At 31.3% G+C, this 14712-nt stretch overlaps 1 protein-coding gene across 1 annotated transcript; it reads left to right on the forward strand.

Annotated features, from left to right (window-relative positions):
• The first annotated feature begins 1781 nt into the window (after window positions 1-1781).
• Window positions 1782-12140, forward strand: LOC143057377 (vitamin K-dependent protein Z-like). Its single transcript, XM_076230683.1, has 8 exons — window positions 1782-1788; window positions 3939-4040; window positions 5754-5771; window positions 6929-6952; window positions 8145-8180; window positions 9149-9172; window positions 11343-11378; window positions 11974-12140. The coding sequence occupies exons 1-8, from the start codon at window positions 1782-1784 to the stop codon at window positions 11994-11996; spliced, it is 270 nt and encodes an 89-aa protein (XP_076086798.1). The 3' UTR covers window positions 11997-12140.
• Window positions 12141-14712: the final 2572 nt, after the last annotated feature.

Genomic DNA, 14712 nt, shown 5'->3' on the forward strand with positions numbered 1-14712 from the left:
TTTTAAATGAGAAATGCAAATGCCTACCGGTCAGTCAAATATTTGCATTTTAACATTTAGTCACATTTCTTTGTAATATTATTTATGGTTGACGAAAAGGATGGGACATCTGTAAATGCAGAAACATTGTAAAGTATTAAGAATTTAAAATTATATTTCTTCCAATGTACTATATTGATATGAAAAAAACACTCATTGAAAATACGAGGCTTATAATGTAAATGTTTACATTTTTCTTTAATATTTCAGTTATAAATCGTAAGTACTTTTACAATTAAAATCTTTACTATAAAGGTTTACGTTACCCTCGATTTTTTGTTTGATATTGATTGATTGATTGATTGTTGTTTGCTAAACGTTCAGTGGCAAATATTTCATGCATGTTCAGGACGAATACAAGTTACCAATCAATACAATACGTAGGGGTCTTGTAATAAAGGCCGTCCGGGATGAAAGTCGGGGAAATTTGGACTGCGACGGGACAAAGTATATTGGATAGGGACATAAACATTTGTCTTTCAACTTGACCCCTCAAAAAATTGTTGCAAGGGATCTTAAAATGCAAAGAGACTGGCACTCTCTTTATACGAGACATCAAATTAAATGTCCCCATTCTGATCGGACGAGGCTTTGAACTTATACATTCTGCACAGCCAAACGAACGCCTCACTTTGAGGAGGGTTTTACCTGCGGTCGAAGGAAGACCAATGGTTACCATATTTTTATTCCTCTCTCATCCTTGTGTTTTTTTTAGACATTTAAATCACACCTGCTTTTTTAGAAAGATATATATATATCATATATATTTTTATTTCTGTATCTTGTGATACGAACGGAAGTTATATCATATATTTCGAATCAGACATATTTAAAGGACCTACTTAAAGTGTGTTTTAAATCTGCAAAAGATGACCGATTATTATTTCAAACCTGCAATGATTCTAGATTAACAACTGTTTTTCTTGTAGACTGTTCTCCGAACCCATGTATCCATGGTTCATGTAGAAACAGCCCGACAGGATATAGTTGTTCCTGTCAAACCGGATACATTGGCTCGAGATGTGAACAAGGTATGGAACATAAATTGAGCTATTATGTAACCCCAAAAATCCTACAATGAAATTCACTAATACATTGATACTGAGGCATTTCATCTTTGCAACTTTCTTTGAAGTCTTTCGATAAGTGTTTACGTAATGTAGTTGCTGTGTCGTTAACATATAAGAATACCACACTATTTATTAATTTGTAAATAGGACTATCAGGTTAAGACCAGTAAAATAACAAGTGAAAACAGAGAGACAAGAAAAAAGCGGCTTCAACCAATAACAAATAAAGTCCCATAAAAAAACGGATACACAATGACAAAAAAAAAAATAAAAAAGAGAAAATGAAAACAAAAGATCAACTGTAAAAAAAATGAAATACTGAAAAAGACTTCCATGTCTTCGAATTGTGATATACGATTTATCTAATCTTTGCCACTTGCAGGCTAATATAAAGAAGTTAGGCAATATTGTGATATTGATTAAAAGCTATTCTAAATGATTAATTTTTTTTAAATGATCCACTGCTTGAAATATTCAAAATGAAAAAAGCATAATCCATATACAAAGTGAAGAAATTTTAAACGAATCCTTGATTTTCACAAACAACTGGTAAACCATACGATAAGAAATTTTAATTATTAGAAGTACATTGCAGTGAAAAACATTTCCATGCCGGCAGCGAGCTTTTACAAACAATTTACAGAACATTTTAAAAATCTATTTATTAATAAAATGGAATGTGTGTGACTGTATATCCTGTTCTATTCAATTGTCCAACCCCTTTAATGAAATCTGATAAAAAGTACCAATTGTCCCTTAAAAACAACTTAAAAGATAAGAATAAGCGCTCAGTTTTGTTCTAGTAAATGCAAACGAATTGAACGCATACATGATCTCCTTGGTGATTTTAATAACTTTCCTTTAAATATTCCAATTTTTGTGTACATTAAGACTTAATCGTTTGCTTTTTGTAGTTTTTTCTTATGTTGTACTGTTAAAACACTGTCCCAGGTTAGGGGAGGATTGGCGCCTTCAAACAAGTTTAAACCAGCCATATTCTGGATGTACCTGGCCCAAGTCAGGAGCCTGTAATTCAGTGGTTGTTGTTTGCTGATGTATATCATAATTTTCGTTCATTATTTTGTACATAAATCAGGCCATTCTTTTCTCGTTTGAATTGTATCCAATTGTCAGTTCGGGGCCTTTTTAAAACTGACTATGCGGTATTAGTTTTACTCATTATTGAAGACTGCACGGTGAACTGTAGTTGTTAACTTCTATGTCATTTGGTCTCTGGTGAAGTTTTGTCTTATTGGCAATAATACCCCATCTTCTTATATTTATGTTAATTAAATAGGTAATGCATAACATTGATTTTTAAACCTTGTTATTTTTTATTTATATTATTTAGTTATCCAAAATAATTACAATTGTAGACAGATTCATACAAATACCAACCATTTCCTCTAGTCAGTTATTTCTTACTTACGAAACCCAAGGATAAACGACAATTTTCTTGTGGCCTTTGTTGATTGACGCAAATTGAGTTTACCTACCGACGCGTTGTTTCTTTGACTAAGCTTAAAACAGTTACAATTCATCTTCTAAATTATATACTGTAACTGTGCTAATTGCGCAGTCAAATTAAATTACCCGTATATTGATTTGTGATATATAGTCAAAGAAAGTCTGTCGCCTTGTTTGTGACATCGATAATTTGTTTCCGTCGATTCTTACCTATGACATCAATGAAGAATACAGATTGCGATAATTTCACGTCGTGCACTTCAAAATCAAAGTTTATCGTTTTTACCAGAAATGTTTCGTTAAATAAGTTGTAAAGGTTGCAACAATATAAAAACAACAGTCATACATTTGTATATAAATTCTTTTCGAATGCAAATTTGATTTTTACTCTGCTGGTTACCCGATATATTTGATTAAAAATAGTTGTAAGGGTTGCAGCAGTATAGAGACAACAGTCATAAATTGATGAATAATTTGTTTCTAAATGATAGCCGGAAAGCATACCAAAGTTTGTGCAAATTTGATTTGTACTCGGTTCGATAAAGAAAAGAATAATCGACAAAGCTTAGCATTCTTTCATTTTCCAAATTAAGAAAACAGTAGTTTAATAAAATTGAGAATGGAAATGGGGAATGTGTCAAAGAGACAACAACCCGACTAAATAAAAAACAACAGCAGAGGGTCACCAACAGGTCTTCAATGTAGCGAAAAATTCCCGCACCCGGAGGCGTCCTTCAGCTGGCCCCTGAACAAATATATACTAGTCCAGTGATAATGAACGCCATACTAATTTCCAACTAAAACTAAAATTAAAATAATACAAGACTAACTATGTTTAAATCTTGTAAATCGATTAAGAAGATATAAATAAAGGAAACAAACAAAATCTGAGGTAATGGCATGAACTCCAAAAGGATTGAAACACGATGTATCGACAGGTTAAGAACTTCTACATAGCTTTGCATAAAACAGTTTATTTTTAGAGGCAATGTATAGTTATTCTATGCTTATGTTAAAGATTGTTATTATTTTAAGTAAATTTTCACAAGATTTCTTCAATTTTCAGTTATAAATCGTAAGTACTTTTGTCATATTAAAATCATTCTATTATCATAGTTAAAGTCTATTGTTTCTTTTCTGTTCAATTTAAGATATAAGCATTTGAGAACATGTACAAAAAATTAATAAATTAATTTTGTTTTGGTTTGATAGTCGGAAAGCATACCAAATTTTGTTCTAAATGAGAAATAATATAAGTTTAAATATATTTGTCCTCTAGACAGTTACTTCAACCAACCTTATCAAAAGAATCGATTATTACAATATAAATACAATTTCTAAATTGATGACTGCGTTTTTTAGATTGTTCCACGAATCCATGTGCCCATGGATCCTGTAAAAACAACGTCTTAGGATATAGTTGTGTATGTCAACCTGGATACGAAGGCACCAAATGTGATCAAGGTAAAGAATGCAAGATAAAGAATTATGCTAAGCCAAGAAGCAAATATCATACCAAATATGGATAATTATACCAAGCATGATTAATTATTATTGATTTTTGCTTATTTCCAAAATATTGAAACAGTAAATTTAAGTAACACAATATTATATACATCGAATATCCCCTCCTCCTCCCTCCCCTCGCCCCCAAACAAAAATTATAACGGTGATGTCTATGTTACCTGTTAATTAGACACAGTCCATCAAGGAAAATCGATTCTTTGACAAAACTGGTTCTTAAGGTTAACAATTAAACACTGTAATAAAATAGCTTAATATTGTTTTTAATCAGTTCTAATTCTGCTTTTGTTATTAATGATATAAAATATAACTAAAAAATTCCTAAATTCTGTCTATACTTATAGTTTGGCATTGAACAGGATCATGTTTTCTTGTATGCTGTTTAAGCTGTCTTTACTTTCAATTCATTTAATACAGAATTAGTATTCTGTGTTCTTCGTCTTTTTGTTAATTGTTGTTGTGCTTCCTGTCGATTTCAGTTTCCAAATTGTGAACTTTCTATTTTTATGAAGCAACATTCATGCAGCTTCTACATACGGAGTATATATCTCCCAGTTGATACGATACTCCAGGGCTTGTTTTTCCTGTCATGATTTTCTTGAGAGAGGGTTGCTGCTCACAAGGAAGTTATTAAACCAAGAGTTCCAAGTAGTGCAGTTGAAATCATCCCTTCGTAAATTTTACGGACGCCATCACGAGTTGGTTGACCGTTACGGAATGTCCGTTCCACAGCTGATAGCGGATTTGTTCCTAATGTCGTAACTACAATACCGTCCCCTTTTTCCGAATGTGACATACCGAATTAGACTAATTACCCGATTTGTACTAAGGTAGCATTCCACAGTTAGAAAATCAAATAAAAATTCAACCACAAAATGTTTTATCTTCTTATATTCCTGTCTTTCTAATACATTAACCTAAATGTTTGTGTTATACATGTGCATATATATGTAATCTGTATCTTCCATAGATTTAATTTTCAAAAGTTGAAATGGTGAAATATAATTTCTTTTTTGTGTATCCATGGCAGCATTCTGCATTTATTTACAATAAAATATTGGAAAAAAAGGGGGTGAAAATGTCATATATCCCCCCAAAATTTGGATCAAACTAGAATTTCACTGCCTTTGAGTGATACCTTTTCATAAATGTTGACATTTATCTACCAAATGATCAATTAAAAAATGGGTGTCTTTCGCCTTCTTTTTTTCGTAAAATTTAATCACAAAGTTCGTGCGACAAAAAGTTGGAAAAATACATTACAATAATTGCCTGACCAATGTTTGGTATGGACATGCAAATACAGACTGTCATACAGAAAACAACACATATTACAAACATTACATAATCTTGATGTTCCTTTTAACCCTCTATGAAGGCTATTTTAATTTGTCTTCCGCTATTCAAAAATGAATTTTATTGCACACTAGCTCTCACATTTGAAAAATCCACAGGGGCCTAAATGCGCACCTAACTGTGGAGTGCTACCTAACATGAGCAACACGACGGATGCCACATGTGAAGCAGAATCTGCTTATCATCCGGAACACCCGGTTTTTTGTTTAATGTATCATAATGGTTATATTGGGGTTTGTACGATTTTTGCGAAATAACAGTGCGATAATTATTTAAAGTGAAACACTAATTTTTCAGCACTGACTACTACACACGGTAAGTTGTTTTATCTTTTCAGTAATGGTAATGTAATTCAGGTTACGAGCATAAAACAAACTTTGCTCCCATGGTTTTAACTAGGTAAGAGGAGAGTGTTAGAAATGTTGTAAATTGATTTACAAACCAAAAAAATCAGGATCGAAACCATGTGGTGAGTCTACCAGATAACATGCCCTTGTAAATATTGATATATGCTGACTGCCGTTGACAACTGCCAAATGAATTGATCACAAGATGCAAAAATGGATCTTTATATTAATTTGATATCAAATAGAAACAGGGTTTTAGAACATCAGTTGTTCGACCTGTTAGTCAAATGCGTTTTGTTAAAATATACTTTTTACTTTTTTAGTCTTTTGGAAAATGTTGTTTGTGCTGTATTTAGACCCCTTTACAACGAAATTTGTTTTACATGCACACGTATAAAAAATGCAGTTTTTATCCAACGCTATTATAGGTTTGAACGTTGTTTTCAATTTAGACTTTTCTATATTTATTTCGTTTGGGCTTGTATTATGTTTTCCCTCCGGTTTATATAACCCGTTCATCCTATTTCGACTCTTTAAAATTCAAGAGTCTATTCTAAATTGAGGTAAATTATATGGCCGACCAAATACTGTTTCGATCCCTAACATCACTGAAGAGACATTAATTGTGGAAATCTGGATATGGTGAAATAAATTTAAGCACCTCATGTTTGTGGTTTTCCATTCTATTTGATATAAATTAAAATAAAGATCAATTTTTACATCTTGTGATCAATTTATTTGGCAATCGTCAATGGCAGTCAGCAGGGTTGAAGAACATCATTTGTTCGACCTGTTAGTCAAATGCGTTTTGTTAAAATATGCTTTTCACTTTTTTGGTCTTTTTGGAAAATGTTGTTTGTGCTGTATTTAGACCCCTCTACAACGAAATTTGTTTTATATGCACACGTACAAAATTGAGGTTTTTATCCAACGCAATCATAGGTTTGAACGTTGTTTTCAATTTAGATTTGCTAGAATTATTTGAAATATCCATAACCTGTAGTTTAATAGAATATTTCTCCATAGAACTCCAATTTAAGAGCTAAGGTCGGTATCTAGCCCACTTGCTTCAAAGATGTCTTATTTAGTTTGCGTATTAACGTTATGTATTTATGTATTTTTTAGCAGCGATAACGACTGGAGCCATGCGTAAGTTTTTCATTTCATGTTAAAAATTAACTTTATATACACATTGATCTTATTAAAATAAAAATAAAAATGGTCTGTACAACAAACATAGGCAAATATTGTCATGAAAAAATTTACAAAATTAAAATCAACCTGTAGCACCTCCTAGCTTTACATTATCAGTTATGTTCACAGTTGATGCATTGTGAAGCGGAAGATGTTCGCTCAATGCCTTGTCGCGACAAAGAAGTATACAGTTGTTCATAAAATTTGTGCCATCCTGATGATAGTGTATTTAACTATAGCATGAGTAAAATAAAAAAAAAAGTCAGAAGATCCCATAGGGACAATTAAAATCAGAAGACGAGTGTGGTCAAGATACAAGACGTTACTTTGACTTTTCGGGAAGTGTGGCATTTGAAGTAACTTAGCTTTGAATTAACTAACTGTCCGTCATCTGAAACATCTTGGTGAAATTCATATCTTAAACTCCAAAATATTTTTGACGCATCCCAATTATGATACTAAGGTTCTAGTTTGTAAATAATAATATGGTTCAACAAGCAACTCAACTGTCGTTCCATCAAAATACAACATAGTTGTAAAATGGAAATAATGGTTTTTTGAACCACAAAAAAAGGGGAACATTTGACAGAACATAGAAATCCTAAGAAGATCAATATTTACTATTATTGTCACACCATTAATGACTGTATAAAGGTTTCTGTAATTTCTGCAAAATTTACGCAATTCGGCGTCATTTCTCCCGTTTATGAAGAGGACGTTGCATTTAGAACTCAGAGAATTGCCTACAAATGTACAAAACAGTCACGTTTCAGAATGAATTGAGAATGAATATTTTTTTTTTAGATATGTTGCCCTAATTCATTTTTTTTTTTTCGTTTTATTTAAACATCACAAAGATATATTATGGACGTTTAATGAAAAGTATTATATTTTTAAATCAAGTTTTTTGTGGTTATATTTAATATCATTTTATCAAACTTAGAAGCTGTTCTTCAATTAAATGAGGAAAGTAAACGGAATTCTTGAATTTTTAACATATATATCACGTGTATGTTTGCACTCAAAAAGAATTATCGATTATACGAAGGGAAATTGGGTACCAATTAAATATTTTCGTCTACTGTCATCCTGTTCATTTTTCTTAAAAAAATAAGATTAAATTGTTTGTAAATTTGACTTCTTCCAGCATTGTTGCCTTTAGGACCTTATGGACAACTATCAAGTATGTAAAATTATGATATGCCATGTATATATAGTCTGCTGAAATGCGTACGTGCAGCAAGGTCAATGTATTGTCAAAAATTCAGTATAACTTGAAATGTTACCAACAAGTTCTTGCATTTACCTAAAAAGTTACTAAATTACTGGAAATTTTAGGAAAAATTTCGAAGAGTTCAAATCGGGTTTGTGTACTTTGCACAAAGTGTAGATTTGCCTTTTTCTATATTTACTTTTGAGTATATTTGGGATTCGGAAAGTATTGGAAACAGCCAAGAACAACTATTAATTTAGTGATGTCTCTAAGTATGTATGTATCTCCTATCATACAAATCATCACTCAGTCAAAAAGTCACAATCAGGTATAGCAAACAATCGGTAGATTTGCCGATCAGATCAGATTTAAAGATAAAAGAACGTGTATACATGTTGCATATGTGGTGAGAAAGTATCTCTGAATTTTATTATTTCTTGTATTGAGCATTCCGAAAATTAAAGAATAGGTTAAATTTTGATAAATACGTTCGAATTATTACGCAAAAAAACATTGAAGATATTGAATTACTTATTTTATTTAAAAAAAATATTTTTCTCTATCTCATTTGTAGATTGTAGTTATTAAAGACTTCATATTCTCTGGCTATATACGGACATTGATACCCTTCTTTTTCAAGGAAAAGATACCTGTTTTTGAGCTAAACATCTTGGTGTTTGAAAATATTTTTAATTCTGTTATCCCTCAGCTTAGTTTTAGAGATTCTAATTAAATGATTTTAAACTGCGTTTTCTCCATCTGTGGAAGTTGTTGTCAAGAGATTAGTAAACAATTCTTAGGAATACTATAATTCAATATTTTCGTATCTTTATTTCATCGTTAAAATGTGTGTTTTGTTCTGTTTTAATAAAACTGCAATCAGGGATTGATAAAAAAAAACCTAATAACTTTTTTACATTTGCATGACATTTTTACAGCTACAACAGTTTCTGGAGCTGGACGTAAGTCAGTTATTTATAATCAGACAAAATGAGTACATATTTTTTTTAAAAACAAGATGTAAAATGATCATGTATCAATCAAAGACATAACATTGTATGAAAATAACGTACAACTTTTTTCTGAATTTACTTCTTCAGAAACGCTTCCAATCAATACATGCAATAATTATAAAGGGAAGATGTACGGTAACATAACTAATTTTCTAAGTTGTATAGTTTCTGGAGTCTGAACATCAGTCATATGCAATAAAACATAATGACCCCGTTTACATCTGATTGACTATTTAAGCATAAAACCCATAACCTGAAGTGATTTACGGTTTTCGAGATTTATTATATTTAACAATGTCCATAAGATCCTTTCTTGCGCTATCGAGAATTTTCAAATGATCTGCATTTAATCAATTTCTTAATATATCTTAGTCAGAATCCTTATAAGTGTAACTTTAGGTGTGTTACCTTTTAAAAGTTGCGACCAAACTCACTGAAGATACAAAAATGAGTTTAAAATGTATAAAATGTCTTATATTTAACGATATTTGACGGGGAATAGCAATGCTCAAAATGTCAAAAATCTACCTTCCTTACATATCTACTAAATTTTTCAAACGACTTCTAAACAAATGTCTGTCTGTATGTGGACGGATGGTTGCCGGGCAAGTTTTAGCTAATATTTCATAATGAATTGTGCTCCTATTAATAGTTTTTTCGCTGAACGGAAGAACTAAATAGTGAAATCAGTCTTTGTTTAACCCACTCGGGAACTGCACAATTGAAAATATTTATTTATTTTAATGAGAATGAGGGGATGTTTGATAACAAAAATTATAATATAGCATTAAATATTTTATATCGATTTCTTTGAAAAATTAAAATGTAAGCTCATGTAATATGATATATAGGTATATTCCTCAAAATTGTTGCAATACACCTTTATCAATAGTCCCCTGTAGTGAACATGATAGTTGTATTTCAGTTTTGTCACAAATGTTTTTTTATTCATGAATGAAAATGTCTGTGCGGAAATAAGAGCTGTGCCGTCGATATGACATTGTATGACATCATGACTATTTCGGAATTTTCCTTTTTGACACAAACGTTCACCATATATACAATTTTACGTATAGTTTTTTGGCAATATTAGATATGAACCAAATCCTCACACCATAGGATACATGACCTACATTAACATCTTGTAACAAAAAAATCTTTTTGAAAAAATATTTTTTTCATATCCAACAAGCAATAACAAGTTCAATATAACTAGGCAATATTTGACATTTCTTAAGTTGATGACTGAAGTTTGCAGTTCTACTTCAAATATTTAAGTCAAATAGAGATTAAAAGAAATCATTTTGCAATCTCACAGATTAATATAAGATCTTGTGAAAATCAAAATAATTCCTTTTAGTAGATTTATAATTTACTATTTCCAGATCTTTTCATCCCGGTTAATATTTTCAAACCTTAACGTTGTGATTGGTTCACAACGATTTAAAACTGATATAACGTCAATAATATAATGCTACTTTCATTTATCTAAGTATACGTACCATCAAAATACTAACAATTAGTTTGAACATGACGCCGACATACCATTGGTTTTCTTTTCAAATTCAAGGGGTGAAGAAAAAATTATCTTTTCAATATTAAAATTTCCTACAAAAACGTGACATAAGTATTAAAATGCAAGAATTTTCCTATTGAGATATTCGGGTCACTAGAGTTCCCTTTTGTTGTACATTTTATTACTTTGAGATCAATTTTAAAGAAAATTTGGTTTCATCTGGAAAATGCAGCTAGCGTAGTAAGCCTAGTATCTTAAATCAACTAGTAATATAAGTCATAACAGATTTCAAGATTATGTTTTCGTTTTGGTTGTTTGGTTTTTTTATTTTTTTTATTTGTAAAGATTTGTCTTTCCGCGTTTTATTGATTACACGTTTAAATCTGCTATTAGGACTTATTCAGTTATTTCACAAACGAAAACAGGCCGACAGAACGACATGTTGCATTGCTATATCATTAACAGGTACCAAACATTTCCCTAGTGTTATATGAAATTCAGTAAAAATAATAAAACATCTTCTTTATATGTGATGCCATGCTCTTGTTCAGACCGCTCTAATGCTTTACTAACTTATAAGATTAATTATTCAACTCATTTCAGCACTGCTACCTTTTGGACCTCACGGAAAACGATCAAGTACGTGTCTGTCTTTTATATTTCAAATTGTCCATTTATGAATTTAGAAATTATTGAGAAACTAAAGTTTTAGCTCCCTCAGACAAAGTTGACCTTAGATGTATTTGGCTATCATGCTGAGTTTAGAAAGATAAGAAGTTGTGGTATGATTGCCTTTTGTCATATAGCTCCCTAACTCCTCCGGCTTTTTATAATATTCGATTGTGAACGTAAGTGATGAAGGTAACTCCACAAAGGCGCTTCGGACGCATGAAATTTCTAAAACGCATTCATAGTATATTACTTTCGGTATATACGACATAAAAAAAAATAAAAATAAAAAAAAAAATACCAGGACCATGGCACTATAGCACAATGATGGGACGTATAAATACCGAGCCACCCCAAAAGTATATTAAAACATGGTCTTAATAGTAAAGGTTAAACGTATATAACGACAAATAAAAAGAGCACTATAACACGTAATTAATATTATAAACAATGTCAGTACCTATAATCTATATTCAAGACGATCATGTATCATTTATGAAGTTAATACGGAATATATATCAACAAGGTCTTAGTATCTTCCGATAAAAGTTTTTTTCTTTTTTAGGAAAAGGACGATACTTTCTTTAACATAACCCTGGTTTATCAACTTTCTGCTCAAACACTGTTGACGTTTTATAAAGTCTGAGTATCTGCTGCAAGCTCTTGAATACAGAATGAGTTGGGAATCTTTGATAGCTATTAGTTTTTATTGTGATAAAGATTATAAAACAATGTTGACTGCTGTACCACAATTTTTGACATTTTACCTATTAAGTCTGTCTATTTTGCTCATTCATTGTTGTCAATATAATATCTTCCAATTTAGAGATTTAGCTAGCTATGAAACCAGGTTTAATCAACCATTTTCTACATAAGAAAATGCTTGTACCAAGTCAGGAATAAGACAGTTGATTTCCATTCGTTTGATGTGTTTGAGCTTTTGATTTTGCCATTCGATAAAGACTTTCCGTTTTGAATTTTCTTTGGAGTTCAGTATTTTTGTTATTTTACTTTTACCCAGATGCAAGTGAAGTTGGTATATTGCTGCTAAGGTGGGGCAATTTTAAATTATGAAATTAAAATCGTCTCGTTCGTCATAGATTCTGGTACTGCAATTACCACTTATGTATAAGTCTTAAAAAGAAGCGGAAGAAGATTTAATCTTTAGTTTCTAGTTCTGGAGAAAATATTAATGGAATTCAATCAGAAAAGTTTGGATTGTTAATAGAAAGAACATCATCAATATATCAGAATGTGAATAAAATGATCTAGCTTCTTTGATCTTCTTGTTTTGGATAAGTGTCTGAAGGAACTCCAACTCATATGAAAATAAGAATGGTCGGCAAGGTGAGTCGCAAAGTTCTTTCCCGAAGGAAAGTCGACAATTTGTTGAAAAAGTCTACCTCCAAATTCAACAAAGAAAAATAACGCTAAATGTAATCATATCGATGAAACACTTACATTTTCAACGCTCAAAGATGACGAAAGTTGACAGCTGAAACCATCAAAAATATTTAGCACCCAATATATATTTTATAATCTAATATTCAAATCCTATACGCACACTATAAGTTTGATGAAACCAATTAAATCTTTTGAAAAAGACACACCTTTAAATGTTGTATTTGCAATGAAGTTATAGATACTCCCAAAATGTCTTAACGAAATTATATTTTACCTCTGAGACAAGGTCAAAATATGAACATGTTTTTCGATTTCAAACTATGTATTTGCTAAATGTATACGACATTTTAACCTTAGGGGCTATTTTGTACATAAATATCGGTTTTATCAATAAAATGTAAAGGAGAAGTATCTTGCTGGCTAATGTGACCCAGATATAATCCCCGAAAATAAAAAATCACTTTAATCATTATTATTAAAAAAATCAGTTAATCTAGGAAAGCAGACATACTGGCATTTACATCAAATTTATTCAAAGTCAGTTTCATTTTGTTAATTTTCGTACTTAGAATAAATAAGAGAACTGCTGATAATCTGAAGGAAAAATATCAAAGTAAGGATAAGTAGGTTTTTCTTATAAAAGGAGTTATGGCGGATCCTTATCGAATTTCGTCGTCAAGGGCGATATTGGTGATAAGGAAAACCTACAGCCTGTCGATATACTATATTGCAAAAACGTATAGAGAGGTGACAATATGAAAAATAACATATTGATTCAACTAATCACAGTTCAAGTAACTGTATCTAGAATAACTGTTTTTAAGAGTTGCAACATGAGTTACATGTTAGCTTTGTATGAGTTGCAACATGATCTACATGTTAGCTTTATATTAGTTGCAACATGAGTTACATGTTACCTTTATATGATTTAAAATATGAGTACTAACATGAGTAAGAAACAAATTTGCAATCAGATTTTGCAAAGAACCACGTTATTAAATGAAATAAAAACTCCTGCTTGATTTGATTCGGAGGAAGTTCATTATATAAAGTCAAAAACAAAATGTCAATTGCAACCGAATTGAAACATTTCAAAGGACTACCAAAAGCACGTAATTTTTCAAAACTGTTAGATGTTGGATAGTTGTTTCATTTGCAATGATAACACATCTCCCTATTGATTAAATATAATTCCTATCTCTAATTTTTTCATGAGCGTAAGGTTTATTCAAGGGAACGGCCACGGTAACAAAAATCTTGATGGTACGCTGACACTGATAAGGTAGACTGAAAAACAATATTTATCGCACTCGTTTAAATTATTTTGTAAATTTCATTTGGTTTTTTTTTCCAGCCAATTTGCATAGTAACTGATATCTTCCATCATTCTTAAAGATGAATAAGAGATACTCAAGTGTAAAATATGTTTGTTGTTAATTGTGTTATTACGATTGATAACTTTGCAATCAGTTGCTCTGGCAAAAGAAATCACGAATGTAATGCCTACCCATGTTAAAACTACAATAAAGTATAGCTGGCATCAATTATTTCTTAAAGGAGGGACGAAAGATACCAAAGGGACAGTCAAACTCATAAATCTAAAACAAACTAACAACGCCATGGCTAAAAATGAAAAAGACAAACAAACAACAGCACACACGACAAAACATAGAAAACTAAAGAATAAACAACACGAACCCCACCAAAAAACTAGGGGTGATCTCAGGTGCTCCGGAAGGGTAAGCAGATCCTGCTCCACATGCCGCACCCGTCGTGTTGCTTATGTGATAACAAATCCGGTAAATAGTCTAATTCGGTAGGTCACATTCAGGAAAGGGAATGGGATTGTAGTTACGACGTAAGGAACATATCCGATATCATTTGTGATACGGTTATTCCA

Source organism: Mytilus galloprovincialis, chromosome 13, assembly GCF_965363235.1.
Source record: "Mytilus galloprovincialis chromosome 13, xbMytGall1.hap1.1, whole genome shotgun sequence".
In the NCBI taxonomy this organism is placed as follows: domain Eukaryota; kingdom Metazoa; phylum Mollusca; class Bivalvia; order Mytilida; family Mytilidae; genus Mytilus; species Mytilus galloprovincialis.